Here is a 24,799-nt window from a genome sequence, read left to right on the forward strand (position 1 = left end):
GGCGGGAGCGCAGCCACACTCCCAAGCGGCGCACTGTAGCAGTGCACCACCGGGCCGGCCCCACTTTTCTGTTATTTTAACTCAGTTATTTTTTATTTGTTCCTAATAAAACCTTAAGCCTTTACTAATATTTATTTTGCTAGCTTTGAATTGTGTGACTTTTCTAGATGACTTTCTTTGTTCTTCCTTTGTTAACATAATGAAAGACAAACACTGAGGTGGAAGACATTGTTTATAGTTCTCTCACTGTCTTCCTACTGCCCCATCCTACACACACTTTCTCTTTCTCCTTCCTTCTCTCCTCCAGTGATAATGAATGTGGGAACAGACTCAGTGCATGGACACTATGGACACTTTCTCTCTGGTCCTTGAACACTTAGGGTCCCTTCTATACCTTCTTCACCTGGCTAACAGCTATTTGTTTTGAGGTCTCTTAGAAGAATGATAACTTCTAAAGTTGAAGATGTCATTTCTTCCAAGAAACCTCTCCTGATCTTTCCTAGGGAGGTAAAGCATTTCTTCTGTGTGCTGCTGTTGAATGCCATGTTTTCTTTTTCTGTCAATAGCACTTACATGATACTGTAGTTGCCTAATTACATCAGACTATAAGATCCATAAAAGCAGTGACATCTCTACTTTGTTCACTATTTGATCTCTGTTATCTAGCCTAGAGCCAATAATATGCAGTAAATAAATAATTGTTAAGTGAATGAGTGGTGATCTTCATTAACATGAAAATAACTGCCTGGGAAGCAGACATTTACTTTCTTAGTAGAGTGATTAAATATAAAAATATACCACACTACCTTTGAAACAAACAACATTTAATTTTTTCTTCTTGCCCTATTGTCTTCCCTCTCAATCTCTCATTTTTTGGTCTCTACTAGATACCATCAATCTTACAGAAGAAGTGCAGTGGGTCAAAGTGAATACAAACATGAATGGCTATTATATTGTACACTATGCAGATGATGACTGGGAAGCACTAATCAAACAGTTGAAAATAAATCCTTATGTTCTGAGTGACAAGGACCGTGCCAGCCTTATCAACAACATCTTTGAACTTGCAGGGTAGAGTATGCTTGGTTTGGGTTCATCTTTTGTTTTAAACAGGTGTTTATGAGGTAAAGAACATTTCAGAAAAACAGAAATAACTAGCATGTGTCGCCTGTTTGGGACAATTCATTTTGGAGGATTGGGAAAATATAGGACATATTCTTTGTCTTTGGGGACTTTATAATCTATTTAAAAACTTCAGCTACAAACACATTGAACAGTTAAATAACATAAAACAGGATTTAATAATAATTCAAGACTAGATGCCGAGAGGCAAAATATGTATTTTGCTGAATAAATTAATGTAGGAGTTAAGTCTTTATTTTGTTTCCTGAGAGAATTCTTTTTAAGCAGCAGTTGGCTTAAGTCTGAAGCTTAGTGCTTCCCCATTGGTTTGAAGGACATCTCTGATGGCTGGAGCTTCCTTATCTGTGTACTGTTTGCCTTCCCCACCACTTCATACATTATAGAGTCCCAAAGCCAAGAATAGCAGTGACCTCCTGTAAAGATATCCTCTGAATAGAAGTTCACCAACTTAGACCAATAATAGGCCTAGAAACACAAGGAACGCTCAAGAGTATTCTTTCTGACCACTCTTAACCTTCCCATTTGATTCATTTTTTATGAAGTGATCTTCTTACATCATCTCAGCTATCACTGCTGTGATTTCTGTAAAAAAAATGATTCATTTAAAAAAATGTAGTCACTGTAAATTCACAATGCATTTTGCCTTAAGTTTGACAAACAAACTTATATACAACCAACAAACAAAAAAATTTTTTTCTGATTCAAATACTCTCTATGTCACCTGGTAAATACAAGTATTTAATAAATAAATAAGTGCTATTCATCTTTTCTCACCCAAGACATTGTAATACTTTTGGTGCATTAGTAGCAATTTATAGGTGACTTATGCAATAAAAAATGAGCTATTGTTTAAGTGTATTTTTCTCTTGAAATGCTTCTTTAATCTTAGGCCACATGAACTTAATCAAAGATAATACTTAGTCTAACTTTACAGAATGCCAATCTATGCTTAAATTTTTGTTCCTCAAGACTCACCAGTCAACCATGAAGTTTCTCTCTCTCAGCATGCATAGAGTTCTTCTATGTGTCTGCATATTTATTTTTCCTGTTCTTTTATCCTTTAGCCTAGGTAAAGTGCCTCTTCAGAGGGCCTTTGATTTGATTGATTATCTTAGAAATGAGAACCATACCGCACCTATCACTGAAGCCCTGTTCCAGACGGGACTCATCTATAACCTCCTTGAAAAACTGGGATACATGGATCTGGCCTCAAGGCTGGTGGTAAGTCTGCCTTTTTGCCAGCTTCTCTTGTTGCTTGCCTTTAATATTTTTATTCACATTTCTCTTCAGCTGGTAGTGGGCTTAAAACAACCAGTTAAATTTCATTTTCTTCACTTTCCTGGTTGTGACATCTTTACTTTGAATCAAAATGTCATTGCTTACTATGAAAAGTTGATAAAGGCTTAGTATGATGTGGTCTTGTTTGAATATCAAAATACAGACTTCTGACACTGCTGTCAAAACAGGGTCAAATAAAAAAAATTCTCTATTCAAATCCTATTTTATTTTACACAATGCTTGAAATAGAAATGCAAAGTAGATCTCTTCATTAATTTCCTAGTAGTCATTATAAAATGACAGTTATGTTTGTATTGAGAGTCAGAGTATTGTGTTTAGGAGTCCTTGCTAATAACTATTTAATGGAAAATGATGCTAGTGGATATGTTTCTCTGCAAAGCACTAATGGAGTCTTGATGTTGGAGACCATTTTCTTAAAACCAATTCCGTGATCTTAACAGTTGTTATTTTAGACACTTTCAATATTAAAATGTTGACTGAGTCTTCAAAAGCTTGGGAGGGAGTGATGAATTCTTTGTTTTTATCTAATTCTCTGAATCAGCACATTCCAACAGTAGGGTTTGCTTTATTAACCAGTCATATTTTCCAGGGACCCAGGCAAAAGGCAGCTTTCAGGAAAAAGAAGGAAGTATTGGACCAAGAATTAGAATAAGTCTTTGGGGTTTTAGTATCCTCACTGGTGAAAGGAAGGGGTTGGATTAAATCATTTTTTAAAACAACCTTCTTTCTACCTTTATTACTGTCCTACTGTGCATCTCCTGTGATGATGAATTCTTTCATCCAATGTGTGATTCTCAGTGGAGTGAGGGAATGCAGGGATAGGCCATATGGAGCTTGATAAACACCCCTCCCCCACAAGTTTCTGATCTGACCCCAAAGGAGGTGAGATGCTTAAGTTAGATGATTTCTGAGGTCTCTTCTAATGGTTTAAGATTTTTATCATTTTCTATTTCATAAGACTTTCAACTAGCAGCCTTGATAAAAACCAATGCCTGGAACATGACCTGGCCCATAATGACACTCAATAAGTGTTGAGTCAATAAATGAGTGAAACATACCAGAAACAAATGCATTTGAGTGTGCTTTCAACTAGAAGCCTTGATAAAAACCAATGCCTGGAACATGACCTGGCCCATAATGATACTCAATAAGTGTTGAGTCAATAAATGAGTGAAACATACCAGAAACAAATGCATTTGAGTGTTGATTATATTCTGTACACCATGCTTAGTGTTCAGTGTAGATTACCTCACTTAATCCTCACACAGTGCCGAGATAGTTATTTTTACCTAGTAAATTATAAAGCTGAGATTCAAATCCAGATTAGATTCACTTGAAAGCCTGATTGTGTTATGTTGCTGTATTTTAAATTGATTTGTGTTCTAGCAATGTCATTTTTCCAGGGTACATTTTTTGGAAAAAATAAAGCTTTCCTTCTTGCTATCATTTCTTTCTTTTTGAAACTTAAAACAATTGAAAAGCTTTCAAATTGAAAACAATTTGAAAAGCTTGTAGACAATGCATTTTAGGTTTAAAGTGACAGACCCACATCTAGTTGTTTTCTTGAAAATAAAGTTGTCAACTTACAAGATTTCTTTTATATCTAAAATGTTAATAACAGTATTTTGTTTTATAGTATTTATGTGCATTTCCAAGAATTATGCAGATAACTTACTAATCTCTTTAGGGCAAGCTTAGAATTCAACATAGATAAAGAGATTGACCATTTCTTAGCCAGATCAGTTACTATTGATGGACATTTGGGTTGTTTGCAGTTTGAAGCTATCGTGTATAGCACTGCTATGAATATTCTTAGACATGTCTTTGTTGACTATCTGGATGCGTTTCTATGGGATATATGTCTGGAAATGGAATTACTGAGTCATAACATATGCATAATTAATACTGTACTATCAAATTGTTTTTCAAAGTTGTACCAATATACACTGCCAACAACAGTGTATGAGAATTCTAGTTGTTCTATGTCCATGTCAACACTATTCATAGTAAATATTTTTTATTTTAGCCATTTGGATGGGTGCATAGTGATACTGTAATTTTGGCTTTAATTTACATTTTCTTACTGACTAGTGAAGATCAGTTTCTTTTGATATGTTTATTGGCAGTTGATTCTCTTTTGTGATGTGCCCAAGTCTTTTGCTTATTGTCTTAGTATGTTTTCTGTTGCTGTACCATGGTCTGGGTAATTTATAAAGAACAGAGATATATTTATAAAGAATAGAGGTATATTTAGCTCACAGTTCTAGAGGCCAGGAAGACTCAGGGCATGGCACTGGCATCCATCCCGTGAGGGCCTTCCTACTGTGTCATGACACGGTGGGAGGCATTACATCATGAGACAGGGCAACAGAGCAAGAGTGCAAAACTTGGCCTTGGTGTTATCACCACCACACTCTAACCAACTGAGCTAATGGCCAGCCTTTTTCTCTCTTTGTAAAGCCATTAATCCCATCATGGGGGCCGCAGCCTAATGACCTTATTTAATCCTAATTACCTACCAAAGCCACCACCTTCAAACACCATAAACATAGGAGTTTGGGAATTAAGTTTCCAACACTTGAAATGTAGGGGACACATTCAAACCATAACACTTACTTTTCTATTAAATTGTCTACCTTTTTCTTATTTATTTGTAAGAGTTCTTCATATATTCTAGATATGAATCCTTTGCTGATAATGTATATTTGTAAATATCTTCTTCTACTGTGGCTCACTTTTTCACTCTCTTAATAATGTTTTCTGAATAGTCTAAGTTCTTAATTTTAATGTAGTCTAGTTTATGAAATCTTAGTTTATCTCTAGATATTCTGTGTTTTCTTCTGAAAACTTCATTATTTTACCTTTTATATGTAGATCTATGGTCCATCTGGAATTGATTTTTGTGTATGGTGTGAGGTAGACACCAAGATTCATTTTTTTCACTATGGGTATCCAGTTATCCCAGCATCAGTGTATTTTATTGTATATGTATATTTTTAATTATGGATTTATTTTGGAAGTGATTAGTGCCATATCAAATCAATACCATTTGGAGTAGTATATTAATTTTCTAGCCATGGCATAACAAATTATTACAAACTTGGTGTCTTAAAATAACAGAATTTATTTCTCATGGCGTTGGCAGGATAGGGCTTGTTTTTTCTGAGGGAGTTTCTATTCCGTGCTTCTCTGCTATCTTCAGGTGGTTGCAAGCAGTCCTTGGTATTCCTTGGCTTATAGATGCATCCCTCCAATCACTGCTTCTGTCAACATGGCTTTCTCCCAGTGTTTCTGTGTTCAAACTTCCTTGTTCTTTTTTTCAGAGTGGGGGGGATCTGGCTAATACTGGGATCATACCCTGAGCCTTGGTGTTATCAGATGTTGTAACCAACTGAGCTAACCAGCCAGCCCCCTAAAATTTCTGTGTTCTTATGAGGACTCCAGCCTTTGAATGAGGGACCACCATAATCCAGTATTACCTCATTTTAACTTGATTACAGCTGCAAAGACCTGATTCCCAAGTAAGGTCATATTCGCAGATTCCAGGCAGACATGAATTATGGGTAGACACTATTCAACCCAGTATAAGTAGCAGTAAGTAATACTAGTACATATCACTCACCTTTTCTCCACTACTAAAGGACAGCGTTGGTTCTGCCTATACCCTAAGAGAGCCAGAATATCTACCTACTCTGAATTTGCCCAGCTAGTTAAATTTCATGGTGGCAGAAGCCATTCTTCTCTCTGCCTCTCTCCATTGACTCTGTTTAGGGATTAGTGCTTAGGAAGCACTTAATACTTACCTCAAGCTATGCCTATGCTAAAACACAGATGCTATACTCAATTCAAGGAGTTGTACCTTTGGAATATTATCCTACTGACACTAACGCTTCTTCCCACTGCATTTCATCCTGGATGATTCAGTTTTCTGGACAGGTATACGTTTATTAGGAACATACTTCATGGTGCGATTCAGGGGACTGACGAACAGACGACAAGGGCAGGAGGCTTAGTATATGTTTCTAAGATCAGGAGCCCTTTTACTGATGCTGGTCTTTGTATTATTAGCTAAAAGCCGGGTTGTCTTTAGTCCATCAGGAGGGAGAACGTGTCTCTTTAAAATTCTTATTCTAATCTTAGGTAAGATCAGGAGCCCTTTTACTGATGCTGGTCTTTGTATTATTAGCTAAAAGCCAGGTTGTCTTTAGTCCATCAGGAGGGAGAACGTGTCTCTTTAAAATTCTTATTCTAATCTTAGAGCATTCTGGTAGCATCAAATCTTTCAACCTGTGAAATGTGACACTCTATAGTTAGGAACTGGGATGGCATTTCTGAGTTCTTGGATTCAATGTTCAAATGTATTAGTGTTTAAGACTGGTGTCTAATTTTTTTGTCATTGTAACCAGAGCATTCTATACATTTGTTGGTCATTTTGTTAGGTAGGCTGCACGTGATGTATACCACATTTTGTGATGTATGGTGTGGTGTTGTGGTGGCATATTTGAATTGAGTTAAATTGTTCACATCTGATGTTAACATCTGATCCTAGCCATATTCCTGTTTTATACTAACAAATCTGTCATTCTTTTACATAGGAGGCATCATTGGTGGTATAAGCTTTTTGCAATAAAAACTGACATTTTACATTTAAGAAACTCAGTTGACCCAAGAAAGAACTCCCCGGGCATATCAGTGTGAAATTAAAGCAATAAATCAAAATGTAATACATAAGTTCCAGCATCTTTCCCTGTTTTATTTTTGAAATCATTTTGTGTTGTTTTCCCTGTTTTATTTTTGAAATCATTTTGTGTTGTTGTACTTTATTTCATATCCAATGTTTGTAGTTTGTATAACCAACAATTTATTTCCTCTTCCCACTTGCCCTTTCAGCCTATGAAATCATAGGGTTGCATTCTATTGTTTAATAAGCTTAAATTTCAAAAATAATTTGGAATCATAGAAATATAGATTTCATTTTATTTCTGTAAGGGAAAAGTAATTTGAAGCACCTGGTATGCTTCATTAATATTATTATTTAAAGTATAAGCTGGATTATTTATTTAAAAAGATCATATTTTGTAACAGGACTTTTCTAAAAATAGAATTATTCTTTTTTAAATAAAATATTTTGCTCTATTTTACAATTTGAAATATATTGAAAATTGATGATTTTGAGAATCTCTCAATAATTTAATACAGAGAAAAACTAGCAAAATTGATCCTTGTAATTCCAGGGTTGTAACTTCTCAGGAACTAGCCTTAGCATCTTCCAGTGTCAGATTTCCTTTGCTTCCAGTTCTCTAAAATGCCATCTTTTCCACTGGCTTCTTTGTGTTTTAGTAAACTCTTAATGTACATTGCTATTTTTCTCCACTGAGTTTTCTTATATAGGATTTCAAGTATGTAACTTTTTTTTTCATGCATTCGTCCTTTGTTTCTACTTGACAGTTATGAGTAGCTTTTCTCATTTGAGATGGTTTGCTGTCACAATGCTATTGAAAAGGTCAGGCCAGTGGAAGATAGCACATACCAACACAGTCAGGTATATCCAATGGGATCTCCTGCATTGCTTTTATGTTTCTTGCATCATCAACCAGCATGGCAAGTATTTTTCCACACCACGTCTTCCTAATGACTCACAAGCTTTACCACTCACACATTCCACAAGATGTCTGTTCTCCATTTCATTGCTTTTGAAACAAACAAAAGTGATTTGACATGTTGTCACAAACTTTGAGTTCTTGTCCTTGTACAGATTTTCTTTTTTCTGTTCTCATATTCAGCTCCACAAGAGACTTATTCAGAGAAGGTCTGCTGAGAAAATGTCCTCAATAGTTAAAAATCTTCCAATAGGGGGTCGGCCCGGTGGCGCACTGGATAGTGCGCCGCTTGGGAAGCGCAGCGGTGCTCCCGCCCGAGGGTTCGGATCCCACATACAGACCGGTTCCCACTCACTGGCTGAGCGAGGCACGGGAGCAACACCGAGGGTTGCAATCCCGTTGCCGGTCCCCGGTCCGTTACGGGGGCAACACTGAGGGTTGCAATCCGTTGCCGGACCCGGAAAAAGACAAAAAACAAAAAAAAAAAAAAAAAATCTTCCAATAGGATTTATTTTAGGTATTGACAGTGGTACTTAGGAAGAAAATAATGCTCTGTGAAAAACTTGTATGAAATTTCTGGGGTTAAGAGTTTTTGTATGTGGTTATCTGTGGCACTTGATTACTTAAGGTGAGACATGATAATGGTGGTGGTGGTAAAGAAGTACCAGTGGGAAGAAATCCACCAGTGCTAAGATCCCGGAGGATAGGGAGTACCTGTAATTTTTTTAAATTTTGATCTTCCTTTTACATAAGCATGAAGGTTTTCTAAAAAAATGAATATAAGCATTTTTTGTATTGGAATTTTTGTTCTGTCTGGTGGCATTCATAAATGCATATTTCATATGATGCTTTTTTAAATCCATGAGTGCTCACCCCTCCACATGCATAATTTACAATATGGAAATACTTCCATATACTATGAACAGCTTTTACACTTTTGTTGTGAAGAGAGATGAAAAAGTTGTTTGTGGGTTCCTTAATTATCACAAGTATACATTTCACAATGACATCCCATTCAGAAGTAACTATAACAACGGACTGGATAGTAGATGGTATTGCAAAATAACTGTTAATTTTCTTAAGGGTAATAAGATATTATGGTTATGAAGGCAAATGTCCTTATTTCTGGGAGTTGCATGCTATAGTATTTATAAATGAAATATCATGATTTCTGTAACTTACTTTCATATGGTTCAGTTAAAACCAAAGAAAGCAAATGTGTGTGTATGTGTATTGCACACACACAGAAACAAAACAAATGTAAGCATGTGACAACTGGTGCTAGATGCATATGGGTGTTCATTGTACTATCTTCCCTTTAGTTTTGAAATTTTTTTAAATAAAAAGTTGAGAGAAGAAATAAACTGTATGCACAACTATTCTTCCCTATAGGTCTCATGTTCATCATAACCTGGCTAGATAAATTTGTTATGACATTAAACTAGATGATAGGTTAAATATACCTTTAATATTAGATTCAGAAACATACTTTAACTATCAGTAAAGAAGTGTATTTTTCTCTCATTGCTTTATGGGTTTATGGATTCTAAAGTCATAAGGTCAGGAAGTTCCAACTTTCTTCCAACAGTGGTTATAAGTGACACTGTGGCAGGAAAATAACTTCTAGGAGAGTACATGCACCATAAAGGTTCCCTACTACACAGAAGTCATTAATTCTTTCTGAGTTTTATCATTAAAAGTCTACAGCAGCCTTATGTATAGCTTTCGTTATTGAATGGTTTCATCCCAGCTGTATGTGGACTTTATATGTCAATTGATATTTAATGAGTAATATTTATGCCCTTTTTTCCCTCATCAGGTAAGTGTTGGGGAAAAGAGATTTAATTGTCCTTATTGTTCTGATTGTCCTAATTATTTTTACTCCATTATAATCCATTTCTCTCTCTAGGTCAGGGTATTTAAATTGCTTCAAAACCAAATCCAACAACAAACTTGGACTGATGAGGGCACCCCATCTATGCGAGAGCTTCGGTCAGCCTTGCTGGAATTTGCTTGCACCCACCACCTAGAGGACTGCAGCACTGCTGCCATGAAGCTGTTTGACAATTGGGTGGCATCTAACGGAACTCAAAGGTGGGTGTACTTCTCCCCAGATGAATTTCCTTTCTCTTCTTTACCTTACCTCATATACTGAATCCAAGATATTCTCATCCTGGGTCATAAATGTTATAAAACTGAGTGTTAATGTAGGCGAACTCTGTACATCTATATTCTCAAATAAGATTTTTTTAAAAAGATTATGGTAAAATACACATAATATCAAATTTACCTTAACCATTTTTTAGTGTACAGTTAAGTAGCATTTTTTCATCTTGTGAATCTAAAGTTCTATACCCATTAAACAACTTCCCATTCCCTTCTCCCCTCGTCTCTGGTAACCACTATTCTACTTTCCATGAATTTGACTATGCAGATGCCTCATATTAGCGAAATCGTACAGTGTTTGTCTTTTTGTGACTGACTTATTTCATTTAGCATAATGTCTTCCGGGTTCATCCATGTTGTAGTGTGTGTCAGAATGTCTTTCCTTTTTAAGGCTGAATAATATACTATACATAGTATGTGTATACTATACCACATTTTGTTTATCTGTTCATTGATGGGTAGACCTTCAGGTTACTTCCAGCTCTTGTTTATTGTGAATAATGCTGCCATGAATGTGAATGTACAAATATCTTTTAGAGACCCTGCTCTCAATTCTTTTGGATATATACCCAGAAGTAGTATTGCTAAATCATATGGTAATTCTATTTTTAATTTTTTGACGAACTACCATATGGTTTTTCATAGCAGCTGTACCATTTATATTCCCACCAATAGTGCACAAGCTATCAATTTCTTCACATCTTCACCAACACTTACTATTTTCTGGGTTTTTTGATAGTAGCCATGCTAATGGGTGGGTGTGAGATGACAGTCTCTTTTAATTTAGGAATAAAACATAGCAGGTGGAGTTAGCACTTAGTAGAAATGCTCTTGGTGATGATTGGTTCTCTCCAGATTCTTTACTGGGCATTATGGAGAGAGGATTCAAGCATCAGATGGAGAGTTGGGTTTGGGGCCCTTTGAGGTCTTTCCTAGCTCTGAGATCTTAATAAAGGCAGCAGACTGTGTTTCTTCCCTTTTTCTTACATCCTCATCCCACATTTACTGCTATATTTCTACCTGGAATTTGCCACACTGTATTGTAATGTATATATTTATTTTTCTATATTTGCTGATAGCCTGTCAGTTCCTAGAGGGCGGGGACTATGTCTCATTCCTCTTTCCCTTCCCAGTGTCCAGCCAGTTCCCTTCCTGGTTCTTTGTGAGTATTCAGTGAGTAAGTTTTTAAATTGAACTGATGTTCTTCATAGTCATACCATTAGGAAAGTAGCAGTCACTGAATTAACCTTTTTCTTGACCCTAAATTGTATAGTTCAGACATTTTAAATTATTACCTTCCCCAACCACAAAAACACCACCACTAGTCAACTCCTTGTCTTTGTTGTCAGAATTTTTTCTTGTTATTCTTATGTTTGGCCACATCTCTTGCAGCCTACCTACAGATGTCATGACTGTTGTGTTCAAAGTTGGAGCAAAAACTGAGAGAGGCTGGTTATTCCTCTTAAGCAAGTACATCTCTATAGGCTCTGAAGCAGAGAAGAACAAAATACTTGAAGCTCTTGCCAGCTCAGAGAATGTACGGAAACTTTACTGGTATGTATTCACCCAAAGAATATGTTATATAGAAACCAAAAGCATAAAAGCACTGTGCTTTGCCCCCCCCCCTTTTTTAACCATCTCCCCTTTCCTCCCTTTTGTCACAGGCCACACCTGACTTGGACACTGTGGTGGGGATCCCACACATGCTGGGCTTCATCTCAGGGGTTGAACCTTTACAGATAGGCAGAATATGCTTTGCCAAAAAGAGATTGGACATTTCAGGAGTCACAACTCTCTCCTACTCCCTGCCTAGAAACATCTTCCTCCCCTTGGCATGTTGTCTTATACTCAGTTAGTACTTCATTCTTTTGGGCCATGGCATTGCTCTGTTCAATACATCATTTTGAAAATACAGACACTTCAGAGAAAGATAAAAGCTTATAGCTTCTACCTTCATGTGAATTTATTTGTCAGACTTTTCATTTTTAATATCCAGCTGCTGAAGGCTGGAAATGAGAGTTTCATATGAATGACAGATGGGCAGAAAGTAGGACTTCCCGACAGGAAGAATAAGCAATGGCGAGGTGGAGGTGATCTAGGTAGCCAAGAGAAATATGAAGGGGTCTGGTGTATAGAAGTTGAAAAGTCACACAGAGAAGGATAGAGGGAAGCACTTGGGTTGCATTACTTCTCTTGTATAATTTTGCTCAGAGAAATTCTAATAGTGTCCCAGAGATGTCCTCAGCACCTGCCCAGACCCACTTTCCAAAAGATGCAGTGTATGGCATTTTCTTCAAAGTAGTAACCAGCCTCTGACCTAAGCAAATGGAGAAAAATATATTTTTTAGTTATACTAGTAATATACTAGTAGACTCCCATTATAAAGTATTCAGACAGTATCTATGAATATGAAGTAAAATGTGAAAGTACCTCTCATGATCCTTCACTTCCATTCTTATTTTTTCTTTTCTGTTAACAGCATCAGTCCTGGTCTACATATTTACCTGTGGGGACAGATATACATACATATATATATCTATATATACATACATATTGAACCACATTTTTTAAACATAGGTTTATACTAAATCCAGTATTGTGTGACATTCTTTTTAGTGAATAATCAGTTTTTGTCATTTGCTACCATTTCACTTCATAAAGCCTACTTCATTTTTTATGGCTATGTAGTATTCCACAGTATGGCTCTATTGTGATTTATTTAAGCCATCACATTTTGTTGGGCATTTGAGTTTTTTCTCCCTAAAAAATATTGCCACATTCTTTTTGGGATGTGTGTTTTCTCACTCTAAGCAGATAATATAGCATAGTAAATGAGAACTGCTTGCATTCAAATGTCAGGCTTTAGTATTTATTAGCTGTGTAACTGTCTGGCAATTACATAACCTCAGTTTCTTTTAGTATAAAATAGAGATAGGTAATAAATACCTACTTCATAGCATTGTTGTGTCAAGAACTTAGAACATTATCTAGCACATCGTATCAGTAAATGTTAACTATTAATGAGTATATTCTGAAATATATCTTCATTTTCAAAACATTCAAACAGCCCAGTTTTTTAAGAGTAATAATATAAAATATCTGTCCACTCAAATCAAATAAGGTTTTTTACCAGTCTCCAGAATTTAACAAATTCTACCAGAATTTACTTCCTAAATATCCTTATTATGTCAAACTATTGTTATGTAGCTATATATATAAATGCCTGTCTCAGTAAGTTCTTCCTTTATTTAAAAAGATGACAAGCTTTCAATCTATAGATCAATCTTAGGTTAATCTGACACTTATTTCCCTTGAATTGTTACGAGCTTTAATTAAGAGACCAATACTAATTTAAGCTTAATCATCACTTCTTCATGGATAATTATTTTGGAGGATAAATCTGCTTCGCCCTTCAGGTTGATGAAAAGTAGCCTCGATGGGGATATTATCCGAACACAAAAGCTCTCGTTCATCATCAGAACAGTGGGGCATCATTTTCCTGGACACTTATTGGCATGGGATTTTGTCAAAGAGAACTGGAATAAGCTTGTACAGAAGTAAGTTTCTCAGAGAATTACTAACTTGTAGTATTCTCAGGCTCTGCATTTGAAAAAAGCTCCCAGTGTGGTGTTGGTATATAGGAGTTATGATTTGCTATAAGAGGAAAAATACTTCTGTGATAGTTTAACTGAAACATCCAGAAATTTTCACATTTGTAAACATAATTGCATAGCGTGAGTCATTTAACGGTAGTGCTAATGAAGCCCAGCCTTGCTTGACACCAGGTCACTTAGTTCAGCATGGTCACAGACTATTTCACATTAACTGTTTAGTTATGTGTGTTGAAAATACCTCTCCATTGCCAAGACATCAGTTAAGAACTCATTCCCAGCTAGATAGCACATGTAGCTTTCTTTCTTTCTGTCTTTTAAAGCAATAAAGACATCTCTGTGTACAATGTTATCTTTGAGTAGATTAAATGGATTAATAATTTACCTGGATATCCTGAACTCCTCCTTCTTTTGGCCCACCTTACCTTTTCACTGGCAGTGTGTATGGGACTACCCCTGATTTTCTGAGCTGCACTTCCTGAGAGTAAGGCTCCACCCTTCCTTTGGCATAAAAACATTTTGTGTGTGTGTGTGTGTGTACATACACACACACTGAGAAACAGTGCTTTGCTTACTAGCAGCTGCCTCATTTTGTTTTGCTCTTATGGTTTCTTCAGGTTCCATCTGGGGTCCTACACCATACAAAGTATTGTTGCTGGATCAACTCACCTGTTTTCAACAAAGGCACATTTGTCTGAGGTTGGTAATATAAAATGCTAGTAGGGAGACTGGGTAATCCTTATCCCTTAGGCTACTCAGTTTAAGTGAGATGGTGGCTTTTCATACTAATTACTATCTCTTCTCTCTGTCTTCTTTCATTGGTGCTAATTATGCTGCACTGCGATTACTTCTAGAGGGTGGGGTATATGGCAACGAGGAAAAATTCCGATACCGTTCTCAACAATGTTCCCTTGCCTCCCTGATACAAATAATTTAAATGGTAATAAAATTGTTTTGAAGAATTCCATTCAAAGGGTGAATTTATAGCACCAAGCCTAGCTTTATAAACTCTATCTCATTTATTGTTACTTGAACATTTTTATTTTTGAAGTTAGAAAAATTCACCCTGCTGGGAGTCAGGAGAATTCATTTTTAAAATTACTTCAGATATCACTGTTCTTGATGGGGAACTCTATGTAGATACCTTGAATATTAAAGTGTTTTGTCTCTCTGCTGCCTTCAAGATATCAGCACAGCTATCACTAAGTTAAAGCTTATTTGAAAGGATAAAGTTACCTGAGATTTACTGTCCTTTTCTTCTTTTGAAATACATCTTTGTGGAACTTACAGGTCCAAGCATTCTTTGAAAATCAGTCAGAGGCTACCTTTCGGCTTCGTTGTGTCCAGGAGGCTTTGGAGGTCATTCAGCGGAATATCCAGTGGATGGAGAAGAATCTAAAAACTCTGACCTTATGGCTGTAGCATGCACAACCGCACCTCATTTTGTAGCCCATTCAGAGAGCTTGTAAACTTGGGCTCTGCTGCTTTTGCAAAAGCCAAGGTGAAGCCAGGATCGCTGCTGAGTTGTTTGCACTCTTAAGAGTTCTAGTTAGCTCAGGGCCCGAGTGTATTTTTCATCTGTCTTTTCTGAAATGTCTTTGGGCAGTAAGTAGTTATTTATTACAAAATTATTTTCACCTATATGCCAACCATCTACAAAAATAATGAGGAATTTTTCTTCTTTTAAGATATACAAAAGGGATAAAAAAGAAAAGTTTTGGAATTCTGTGCTGTTTCTCAGTACCCAGAAAGTTACTGACACAGTGAGACAGGGAAAGGTCTACCATAAGAGCCACCATCTTTGCAGGCTGCTGATTTGTCAGCTACTTGTTGCTTCTTGTTGATAGATGTTATTAGAATATGGTACAAAGTTAGCTTCAAGGATTATGATAATGAAGTTGATAAAGCATGCAACTATAGAGAACTGATCTCAGGTGTGCATATCTACTTAGATTTGGGGTTTTGATTAATCCTTTATTTTCTGGAAAAAAAAGTCTAAATATAACTATTGTATTTTTTTCTTCAGAATAGCCAGGTGCTACAGAATTTTTAAAATTTCGTTGTATTGAAAAGCTAAATAACAAGGCCAAGAGGTTAAATTTTCCAAATATTTAACACTTTTTTTTTTTCATGTTTTGTAGTATTACCATAGGAAACTGTTCCAAACTGAGTTGGCTTTAATTATAATTATTTAATTCATGAATGCTGATATTCCCCAAATTTGTACACATTTCTCACTCTCTGCCGTAGATATACCTTATGTTATAGATAAGTATTTCTGTATTTGTGGCAAGCAGTTTGTTTACACTGGTGTCTTTCATCATGACTTTTATCACTATTACTAAGAATGCAATTTCTTTAAGTTGCCTTTTGGCATCATGGATCATAGACACTTTCACTTTAAATCACACCCATATATAGATCTTCATTTTATATGATAAAGTAGCATATTAGAAGCATTTTAAAATAGGGCCTTTGAGAAATTGAACATTTTTATTTGAAGTTCACCATAGTACCTTAAAGGAACAAAGAGAATGTGGGATAGGAGCAAGTTGAATTCATGTTTAGTATGGTGGGCTTTGAATTTTTTCCACTGTCAAAAACAGTACTTTTCGTTAGTTGAAAAAATCATAGTTTTTCTTTTATTGTGGCCAAACTAACATTAAAAGGAGTGGCCAAGGGAAAAAAAAAAGGGAGGATATTCAAAACTGTATGGCATTTTTACTTCTCCTGAAGGAGAAATACTGTACTTGAATTTTTTGAGCTATGCAGACTTATACCTTGATTGTTGTGTTTCTTTGATTCTTAAGAGAAAAGCTTTCTTTCTAGTAATTCTTGAGAACTTTATATTTTGTTTAAAAACAGATTCTATGTACATAAAAAGGTAGTTAACCCATTTTGCAAGCACTTAAAACACTCCACGGAGTCAGACAGTGGGAAAGGTCACCTTTTTTTCTTCAGCAGGTGTAAAGTTAGAATATGTGGGATTGTGTATAAAATTATATTTTATTTCATAAAAATATTTTTATATAATAAAGTTTAAAAGGCGACAAGCTAAAAGATAGCCTTCTTTAATCCTAGTGTGTTTTTCCCCAATTTAGTCTTTTCTAAACATTTATCTCTGTGTTTTGGAGTAGAAAATACTGTATCCTGAGAATCACAGAATCATCTAAAGATGTCTTATTGAACTGGGGTGATTGTAGGTCTTTATTCCTCTTGTGCTTTGTAAATGAATGATAATTTAGTTGATACTGAAAGTTAGTGTGTTTTTGTATTTTTGGAGTGAGGGAAAAATACTAAACTTTTGAGGATTTTTTGTTGTTGTTGCTGGTTTTTTACCATGTTGTATTATTAAATTTTGATACAGAGCTTAAATTTTGCTACTTCTTAAAATCAGTTAAGATTCTTCAGTTTTACTGCCCATATTGACGTTGCTCCTGTAATGTATGTTGACTTTGCATATGGCAAATCTTGTCTTGAATTATATCATTTTTTCCCATTAATGTGTTTATGCGTAGGTGTGTGTGTGGTGTGGGGTGGGGGTGTTGTTATAAGTAAAACCTATTAAAACATGGGCTAAAAAAGAGGTTACTCATGATCCATTGCTATCTTTATACTCAAAGGCTGTTCATTCCCACAGCACTGGACCCATAATATTTGTAGCCTTCACCTCAGTTATTTGTAGTTGTAGTAGGCTTCACCTCAATTTTTTGTACAGAATTCCATAATTTTTTTTTTTTTTTTGTGACCGGTAAGGGGATCGTAACCCTTGGCGTGATGTCGCTTGCACCGCGCTCAGCCAGTGAGCGCACCAGCCATCCCTATATAGGATCCAAACCCGCGGCCTTGGCGCTCCCAGCACCGCACTCTCCCTAGTGAGCCACGGGGTCAGCCCCAGAATTCCATAATTTTTAATGTTACCCATCTATATGGGACTTCTAAAAGTTGTAAGTTAGGAATATAAGGTTAAATAAGGAGTAGAACTTGTATAATAAGTATAATGGTAGCCTTCAATGATTTTTTCCCCAAAATTTTTTCTCAGCCATTGTATTTCTGAGAACTCAGATTGAAGCACAGAAGTCACAGTATGCTTTTTTATATGAGCACACAGATTCGGTACTTGATGAACAAGTATTCTGTTTGCAATGAGACAGTCTATTTGCTTGTAATGTAAAAGGCACATCATACTAGATTATTAGGAAAGATAGAATCAGAAATCTGTAGTTGTAGAAGAAGAGTTTATGCTTTGGAGGAGATCTGAAAGTTTGTGAGAGGAGAAATCAGAGGAGCCCAATTTGTTCTGTTAATATGAAGTGATTAAAGATATTCAAGTGTAAGTAATATCAGTTTTCATCATCAGCCTGTGCCTTCTTCTATCTTGTTTTATTTAAGTCTCTTTAAATGAAATTGTGTTGTCTGTCATTGTTTCAGTGTTCATTAATTTTCTTACTATCACAGGTCTACATAACTCTAATTTTATTTGCTGTATGTGTTTTCATTTTATGGGACTCTAGCCACCGTAGGAACAAAAGAGCTGTCGGAAGAGTTCTGGATATGGCCAGCCTCAGTATTACTCAGTAACAGAGTCCTTTCTGAAATTGAGAAGTAAGAAATTAAAGTTAAGTGCTGAGTTTGTTGGATTACTGATAGCCTGTTATTGAGTTGGATTTTCAGAGTCTACTCAGACTGAAGCACCTGGAACCGTGATCTGCAGTTAGATTGCTGACCATTCACTTAATCCCAATGTTTCATGGGCCTGCAGGGAAAGTATAAGCAGGTCACGTGTGTCATCACCAAGGACAGCATTCCTGGGCTGAGTTGCAAAACTGGACCTGGATTTTGTTACATAGGCCTAAGAATGTAGCTCCTCTCCTCACCTTTGCCTCTGTTACTTTTGTTTTTATCGGAATTAACTCTTTAAAGCTCTTCCTTCCCCCACAACCCCACTAATATTTTTTAAAACTAAGGTATAGATTTTTGCTGGGTTTTGCATTCTTTCAGTTTGTGCTTCATTCTCTGAATTGGCAAGTAAGTAAAAGTGGAGGTCCAGATGTATGGTAAATCTCCTCTTCTCCCTTTCCCTTATTGCCTGCATGGGCAATAGCTAGTAGAACAGTTGATTGGTTTCTTTAAATGGTTTTTGAGGGGTATATACTTTTAAAATGTATGTATGTGTTTTTGATATGTTTTTATATTCTTTCATTTTGTATATTTTTGTCCTATAAATATCTCTTCTCTCCTTCCCATATTGCCTGTGTAGGCTACACAGTAGTTACTTGGTTTCCTTTTTTGGAAGGAGGTATTAATGATGGGAGATCAGTGTATGTTCTTTTAAAAGTGTGTACAAATGTTTTTGCTGCTATTTTGTGAGGATTTCATTTTGTACGTCATTTATCCTTCATGTGGACATGTAGATGAACCATGTAGATCCAGAAGTATGACAAATGTCCCGTTTACCTTTCTCCTTACTGCTTGCGTAGACAGTAACTGAGTAGCCATAGTTGCTGTTTTGATCTAGTCTTGGGGACTAGTGTTGTATATCATTCTTTCAAGTGTATATTAACATTATGCTACTTTTTAAATATTTCATTTTATACTTGTTTCTTTGCATACATGCATATATGCTTAATGAAAATTGAGGTTCAGAATATGACAGATTTCCTCTTTTCCCCTTTCCTTATGACTCTTTAGGCAATAGCTAATGGAGTAGTTTGTTTTGTTTGGGGGTGTGGGAGAGAGTAGAGTATGTACTTAATGTATATAAATATACTTGCTACTGTGTTATGTTACTAATTCATTTCCTGCTATGTCCTCGTGGATGTGGAAGTACCTACTGAAAGGTGGAGGTCCCGATGTATAACAATCTCTTCTTCCCATCCCTTATTGCCTGTTGGCAATAGCTAATAGAGGAGTTGTCAGCGTAGGGTATTTGTGGGGAGGGAGAGGGACAGGGAAGGCAGGGGAAGTGTACTTAATGTATATATCTGTTTTTACTACTGTATTGTATTAATTCATTGGGTGCCCAGACTAGGAGGGACCTAATGAACCAAGGAGTTCCGGATGTATAACAATCTCCTCTTCTCCCTTTCCCTTATTGCCTGTGTGGGCAATACTTTACAGTAGCTAGGGTTTTTTGCTAGGGGAGAAAAAGTGGTTTCAGGGTAAGGGTATATATACTTTTAAAATGTATATAAATGTTTTTGCTACTTTTTTGTTACTTCATTTCTTACCTTGACCTTTACATGGATATGTGAAGAAAATTGAGGTTCAGTCTAAGATAAGTCTCTTCCCCCCTTCTCTTATATGGCCTGTGTGAGCAGTGTCTAGTAGAGTAGTTGATTAGTTTCAGGGATTCTTTTGTGCGTACTGGGGTATAGTTTTTTTAAGCATATACACGTGTTTTTACTTCTTTATTATAGTATTTCATTGGGTACCCATCCTTGACTTGGACACATAGGTTCCCAATGAACTGTGGAGTTCTGGAAGTATAGCAGTATCTTCTCCCTTTCCCTTTTTATCTATATGGGCAATAATTTTTAAGTAGTTTGGATTTTTTGAAGTTTTGGGGGTAGGAGGGGACTAAGGGCATGATATATACTTTTAAAAAATGTATATACTGTTTTTGTTACTATATTGTGTTATTTCATTTTGTACCCAGCCCTTTGGGCATACAGGTACCTAATGAAACGTGGAGGTCCGGATGTATGAAAATCTCCTCTTTTCCCCTTTCCTTATTGCCTCAGTGGGCAATAGTTGGAGAGTAGCACAAAACTTTTTTTTACTACACTCCTCCCCCAGGAAGAAGGGGGTATGTACTTATAAAAATGTATATAAATGTTTTTGTTCCTTTTTTTGTTACTTCGTTTTGTACCTAAACCTTATGATACTTAGGTACGTGATGAAAATTGAGGTTCATTCTATGAAAAAATCTCCCCTTTCCCCTTCCCTTATTGCCTGTCTGGGCAATGGCTAGTAGATTAGTTGTTTAGGGTTTTTTGGCAGGGGGTGGGGGATTTCTGGGTATGTATTTTTTTAATGTATATAAAAGTTTGCTAGTTTTTTTGTTTTTTCACTCTGAATCCAGCTTTTCTTTTTGGACTTGTAGGTATCAGATGTAATGAAAGGCCCAGACCCAGAGGTGTGGTAAATCTTCTTTCCTGCTATAGTATACAAGTACTGTAGGGCTCAGATTCTGGTTTTTTGTTTTTGAAGTTTTTAATGGGGAGTGGGCTAGTTAGAGAAAAGGGTAAGACGTACAATTTTTTAAATGTATGTAAATGTTTTTACCCCTTTTTGATGTTAACTTCATTTTGAATCTGGTCCTTTGCATGACTGTATAGACACTTAGTGAAAGCTGAGATTGACTCTCTGAAAGATTTCCCTTCCTCCTCATTCCTCAGTGCCTGGTGGGCAAATGGTAGAATAGATGTTTAGTTTCTTGGTGGGGGGGCCGGGGAGGGGAAGCTGAGTATATATATATATTTAATATACATAAATGTTTGCTACATTTTGTGTGTTATTTCATGTAGTACCCAGTCTTTTCCTGAGACTTGTAGGTACATAATGAAACATGGAGGTCCAGACGTATGATAATTCTCCCCTCCTCCCCTTCCCTCGTTGCCTGCAGGGGCAATAGTTTTATAACTTGGGTTTGGTGGGTTTTTTGTAGGGAAGAGCTATTTAGGTAAATTGTGGTTAGGGGGAAAGGACAAGGTATATATGCTTTTTTAAAAATGTATATAAATGTTTTCATGAATTGATTTTGTACCTAGTCCTTTGAATGGATATATAGGTACTTAATGAAAATAAAGGATCAGTGTATGACAAAGCTCTCATCTTCCCCTTCCCCTTATTGCCTGTGTAGGCAATAGCAAGTAGAATAATTGTGTGTAATTTACCTATTTGTTTTGGACAGATTTATATTTTTAGTAGGGGAGTATTCTTAATAAGTATAAATATGTTTTCATTCCTTTGTTATTTCATTTTGTATTTAGTCCTTTTCATGGCTGTGTAAGGACCTATTGAAAATTGAGTTTCACAATATGATACATCACATTTTCCTTTCCCACATATTTCCTCATTTATCAGTAGCTAGTATAGTGGTTGTTGTATGGTTATTTTGTTTGATTCTTTAGGATATAGGCTTTTTAAGGATGTAAATATATGCATGTACATATATAACTTGCGTCTTCCCCCACCCCCATTATTTCTCTTTAGTACTTAGTCCCTTACAGGGCTCTGAGTGTACCTAACAAAAATAGAGGTCCACCAAATCACTGCCAGCCTGGCTTGAAGGTGTAGCAATGAGGTGGTATAACTAATGGCAATGGGTATACAGGAAATAGGATGGGAGAAGACACTTGGATATGGCTGAGTTGTAAAAGCTAATCAGATCCAGAATTTCTTATGTTCATTCAAAGTGAATGAGATGGTGAAAAAGGACCTGTACTTTTTGTAAACTCCAGAAAGGCAGGAGGAGAGTACTGAGTAAAAATGTTTAAACTTTTAGTTTTTTGTTTGTTTGTTTAAAAATAAAAAAAAAATTTAAAAAATGTTAAACTTCATTGCTAATGAATGATCTTTCAGTAACTGGTGAGCCAGTCAAGCTGGTAAGCCAATAAGAATTCTACCTGGAACTCATTTGAAAACCCTTAAGAGTAGCATCTTTTTGAGGCCTGGAATTCTGATTTATCTGCAGAAGCCTGTTGCAGTTCCATCAATAGCATATTTTCGTGTACCCAGTAGAAATTATTTTGATTCCTGGAATGAACCTTTTGAGTTATTGCCATGGCTCTGGTGAGTGACAACATGGGCCCAAAAACTAACCCCAAAAGAATTTCGGAGGTAGGCCCTTTCTATTTTTCATCACCCACATATGGCAGCATGAGTTGGCCCTTGCCTACCCAGAGCTCTTGTGTGTGTGACAGCATCTCTCCCCTCAGTCTCCATTAGCTGGACCATTCCTGATCTTTTTTCTTTTGTCTTCACTGCCACTGCCTGCACCGTTAAATGTTACCTTCAGTCACACTCAGAACTAAGCCAGTGCTGCCTCATTAGCCTTGTGCTTTTGTGTGCATTTCATGTATTCAGACCTATGTGTTCGCTTTCAGCATTCTTATATTTGATGTTGTCTCTTCATCCACTGCATGGTAAATGTTACAATGACTCCACATTTGTCTGCATTAAAGAAAATGCATGTGTAAACATCCCTCCCTCCTTCCCAGCATCTTAGCATTGTTTGTTTGTTTTCACATTTGTAATGATGCTACTCCATGCTGAAGATTTGCCATATTATTATTTAAGAAACATTGAGTGATAGGACTCCTAGAAAATTTGCAAAGAAATATTATTCACCATACAAACTCTCAGGTTCTAGTGTGAAAAATTAGCCTATACTGTGCTGTTATTTATACCTGCTGCTGTAGGAAAAAAGTTTATTTATGACACATTTAACTTTGATCATAAATAAAAGAGAAAGGGGCACCTTTTTGGAGTTAGTCATGGTAGTCATTAGTGATATTTACGTACAGTTCTTAATTTGAAATACTTCAAAGGAAGTAAAGGTCATGGTTTAGCTGAATGAAATGCTCCAGAAGTTGGACTGTATAAACCATCAGTACAATAATACACTTGTGTGTATGTGTATATAAAATGAGAATTACAGCATAATTGGAGCATTTGCATTAATCAACCAACTCACATTGAGACAAAACTTAGTCTTACAGCTGTCTTGATTAAAGCCAAGTGTTCCACGTTGCTGTGAAGAATAGTCTCTTTCAAATTCTTTGGAAAGTAATTACTTGGAAACATGTAAAGGTATTACATTTTGTATTTAAACACCTATAGAGAGCTTCAATTCCTTGATGTGAGCTTGTGGGTGGAATTCTAAATTTGTATCATATTGTGTCTTTTGTGGAAGATTTTGAAAATACATATAGTATTGTATATGCAAATTGTGTTGTTTCACTTATAAAAGGAAGAGGCTTATTTTTCTTTATACTTCTGATAACTTGTTTTGCATATGACCAGCACTGACTGAAAGGCATGTTTAACTGCAAACACTGTTGCTTTTTGTTTTTTGTGAAATGAAAATAAAAGTATTTAAATACAAGTATTGTGTGGATTCTTTGTATTTTAAAAAATACATAAAGTGGTATTTCTTCTCAGATTATGAGAACTACCAGGGCAGCTGCCATATTCATTGTTTTTTGTAATTTGTCTCCTACTTTGCCAGTACCCCAGTATCCTTATTGCCTATAACTCAAGGTTTCTCAAACTCACATTATTGCCATTTGGGGGCTGGATAAATTCTTTGTTGTGGGGTTGAGCTGTCCTTTGCGTCATAGGAAGCTTAGCAGCTAATTGGCATCTAATGCCAATTGCAACTAGATGCCAATAGTAATTCCTCTCCTCTACTACCCCCAGTTGTGAAAACCAAAAATGTTTCCTCCAGACATTGCCAATTGTCCCCTGGGGTGGGGGTTAAAACTTTCAATGGAAGCATCGGGTAGGGTTCTTATTAACAGTTACAGGAGCTCCATACAGGACAATTATTTACTTTTTTGGACTAAAGCGATCTCTGTAAACACTGAGGTTACCTAAGTAGCCAATTGATACAGTAATAATACAGTATCTAAATCAGAATGAGACTTTAACTTCTTTTGCCAGTGAAACCGAGGAACACTCACCATCTTAGTGTGAAAGTGAGACTGGATGTTACCAGGGATAACATCATGCTTTGATTCACATGTAGTTGGAGTTTGAGTGCACAGTCTTTCTGGAGGGACACTGCCACAGTGATGGTCCTGGTCAAGTCTAAAAAAGGAGCTACCTTCTTGAGAGAAAGTTGAGAATTTCTTAGGCTTCCAGATGTGGGAATTAGAACCAGTATTGTACAGTAATTGTTAGGGCTTAAAGTTGGGCATTTGAGGGCAAATTTACTCTCTTAAGTCCTATACCCCAAACCCTATTTCTGGGGAC

At 36.3% G+C, this 24,799-nt stretch overlaps 1 protein-coding gene across 1 annotated transcript in view; it reads left to right on the forward strand.

The window, feature by feature from the left end:
* Positions 1–17,417, forward strand: part of LNPEP (leucyl/cystinyl aminopeptidase) — an 88,675-nt gene extending 71,258 nt beyond the window's left edge. The window contains exons 12-18 of the mRNA XM_008589955.1: positions 888–1,071; positions 2,208–2,364; positions 9,952–10,136; positions 11,601–11,762; positions 13,625–13,765; positions 14,437–14,518; positions 15,110–17,417. Coding sequence (XP_008588177.1) covers positions 888–1,071; positions 2,208–2,364; positions 9,952–10,136; positions 11,601–11,762; positions 13,625–13,765; positions 14,437–14,518; positions 15,110–15,241 — 1,043 coding nt within the window. The 3' untranslated portion in view covers positions 15,242–17,417. The remainder of the gene's footprint in view (positions 1–887; positions 1,072–2,207; positions 2,365–9,951; positions 10,137–11,600; positions 11,763–13,624; positions 13,766–14,436; positions 14,519–15,109) is intronic.
* The last annotated feature ends 7,382 nt before the right edge of the window (positions 17,418–24,799 follow it).

This window comes from Galeopterus variegatus, unplaced genomic scaffold (assembly GCF_000696425.1).
Source record: "Galeopterus variegatus unplaced genomic scaffold, G_variegatus-3.0.2 Scaffold5775, whole genome shotgun sequence".
Classification (NCBI taxonomy): Eukaryota; Metazoa; Chordata; class Mammalia; order Dermoptera; family Cynocephalidae; genus Galeopterus; species Galeopterus variegatus.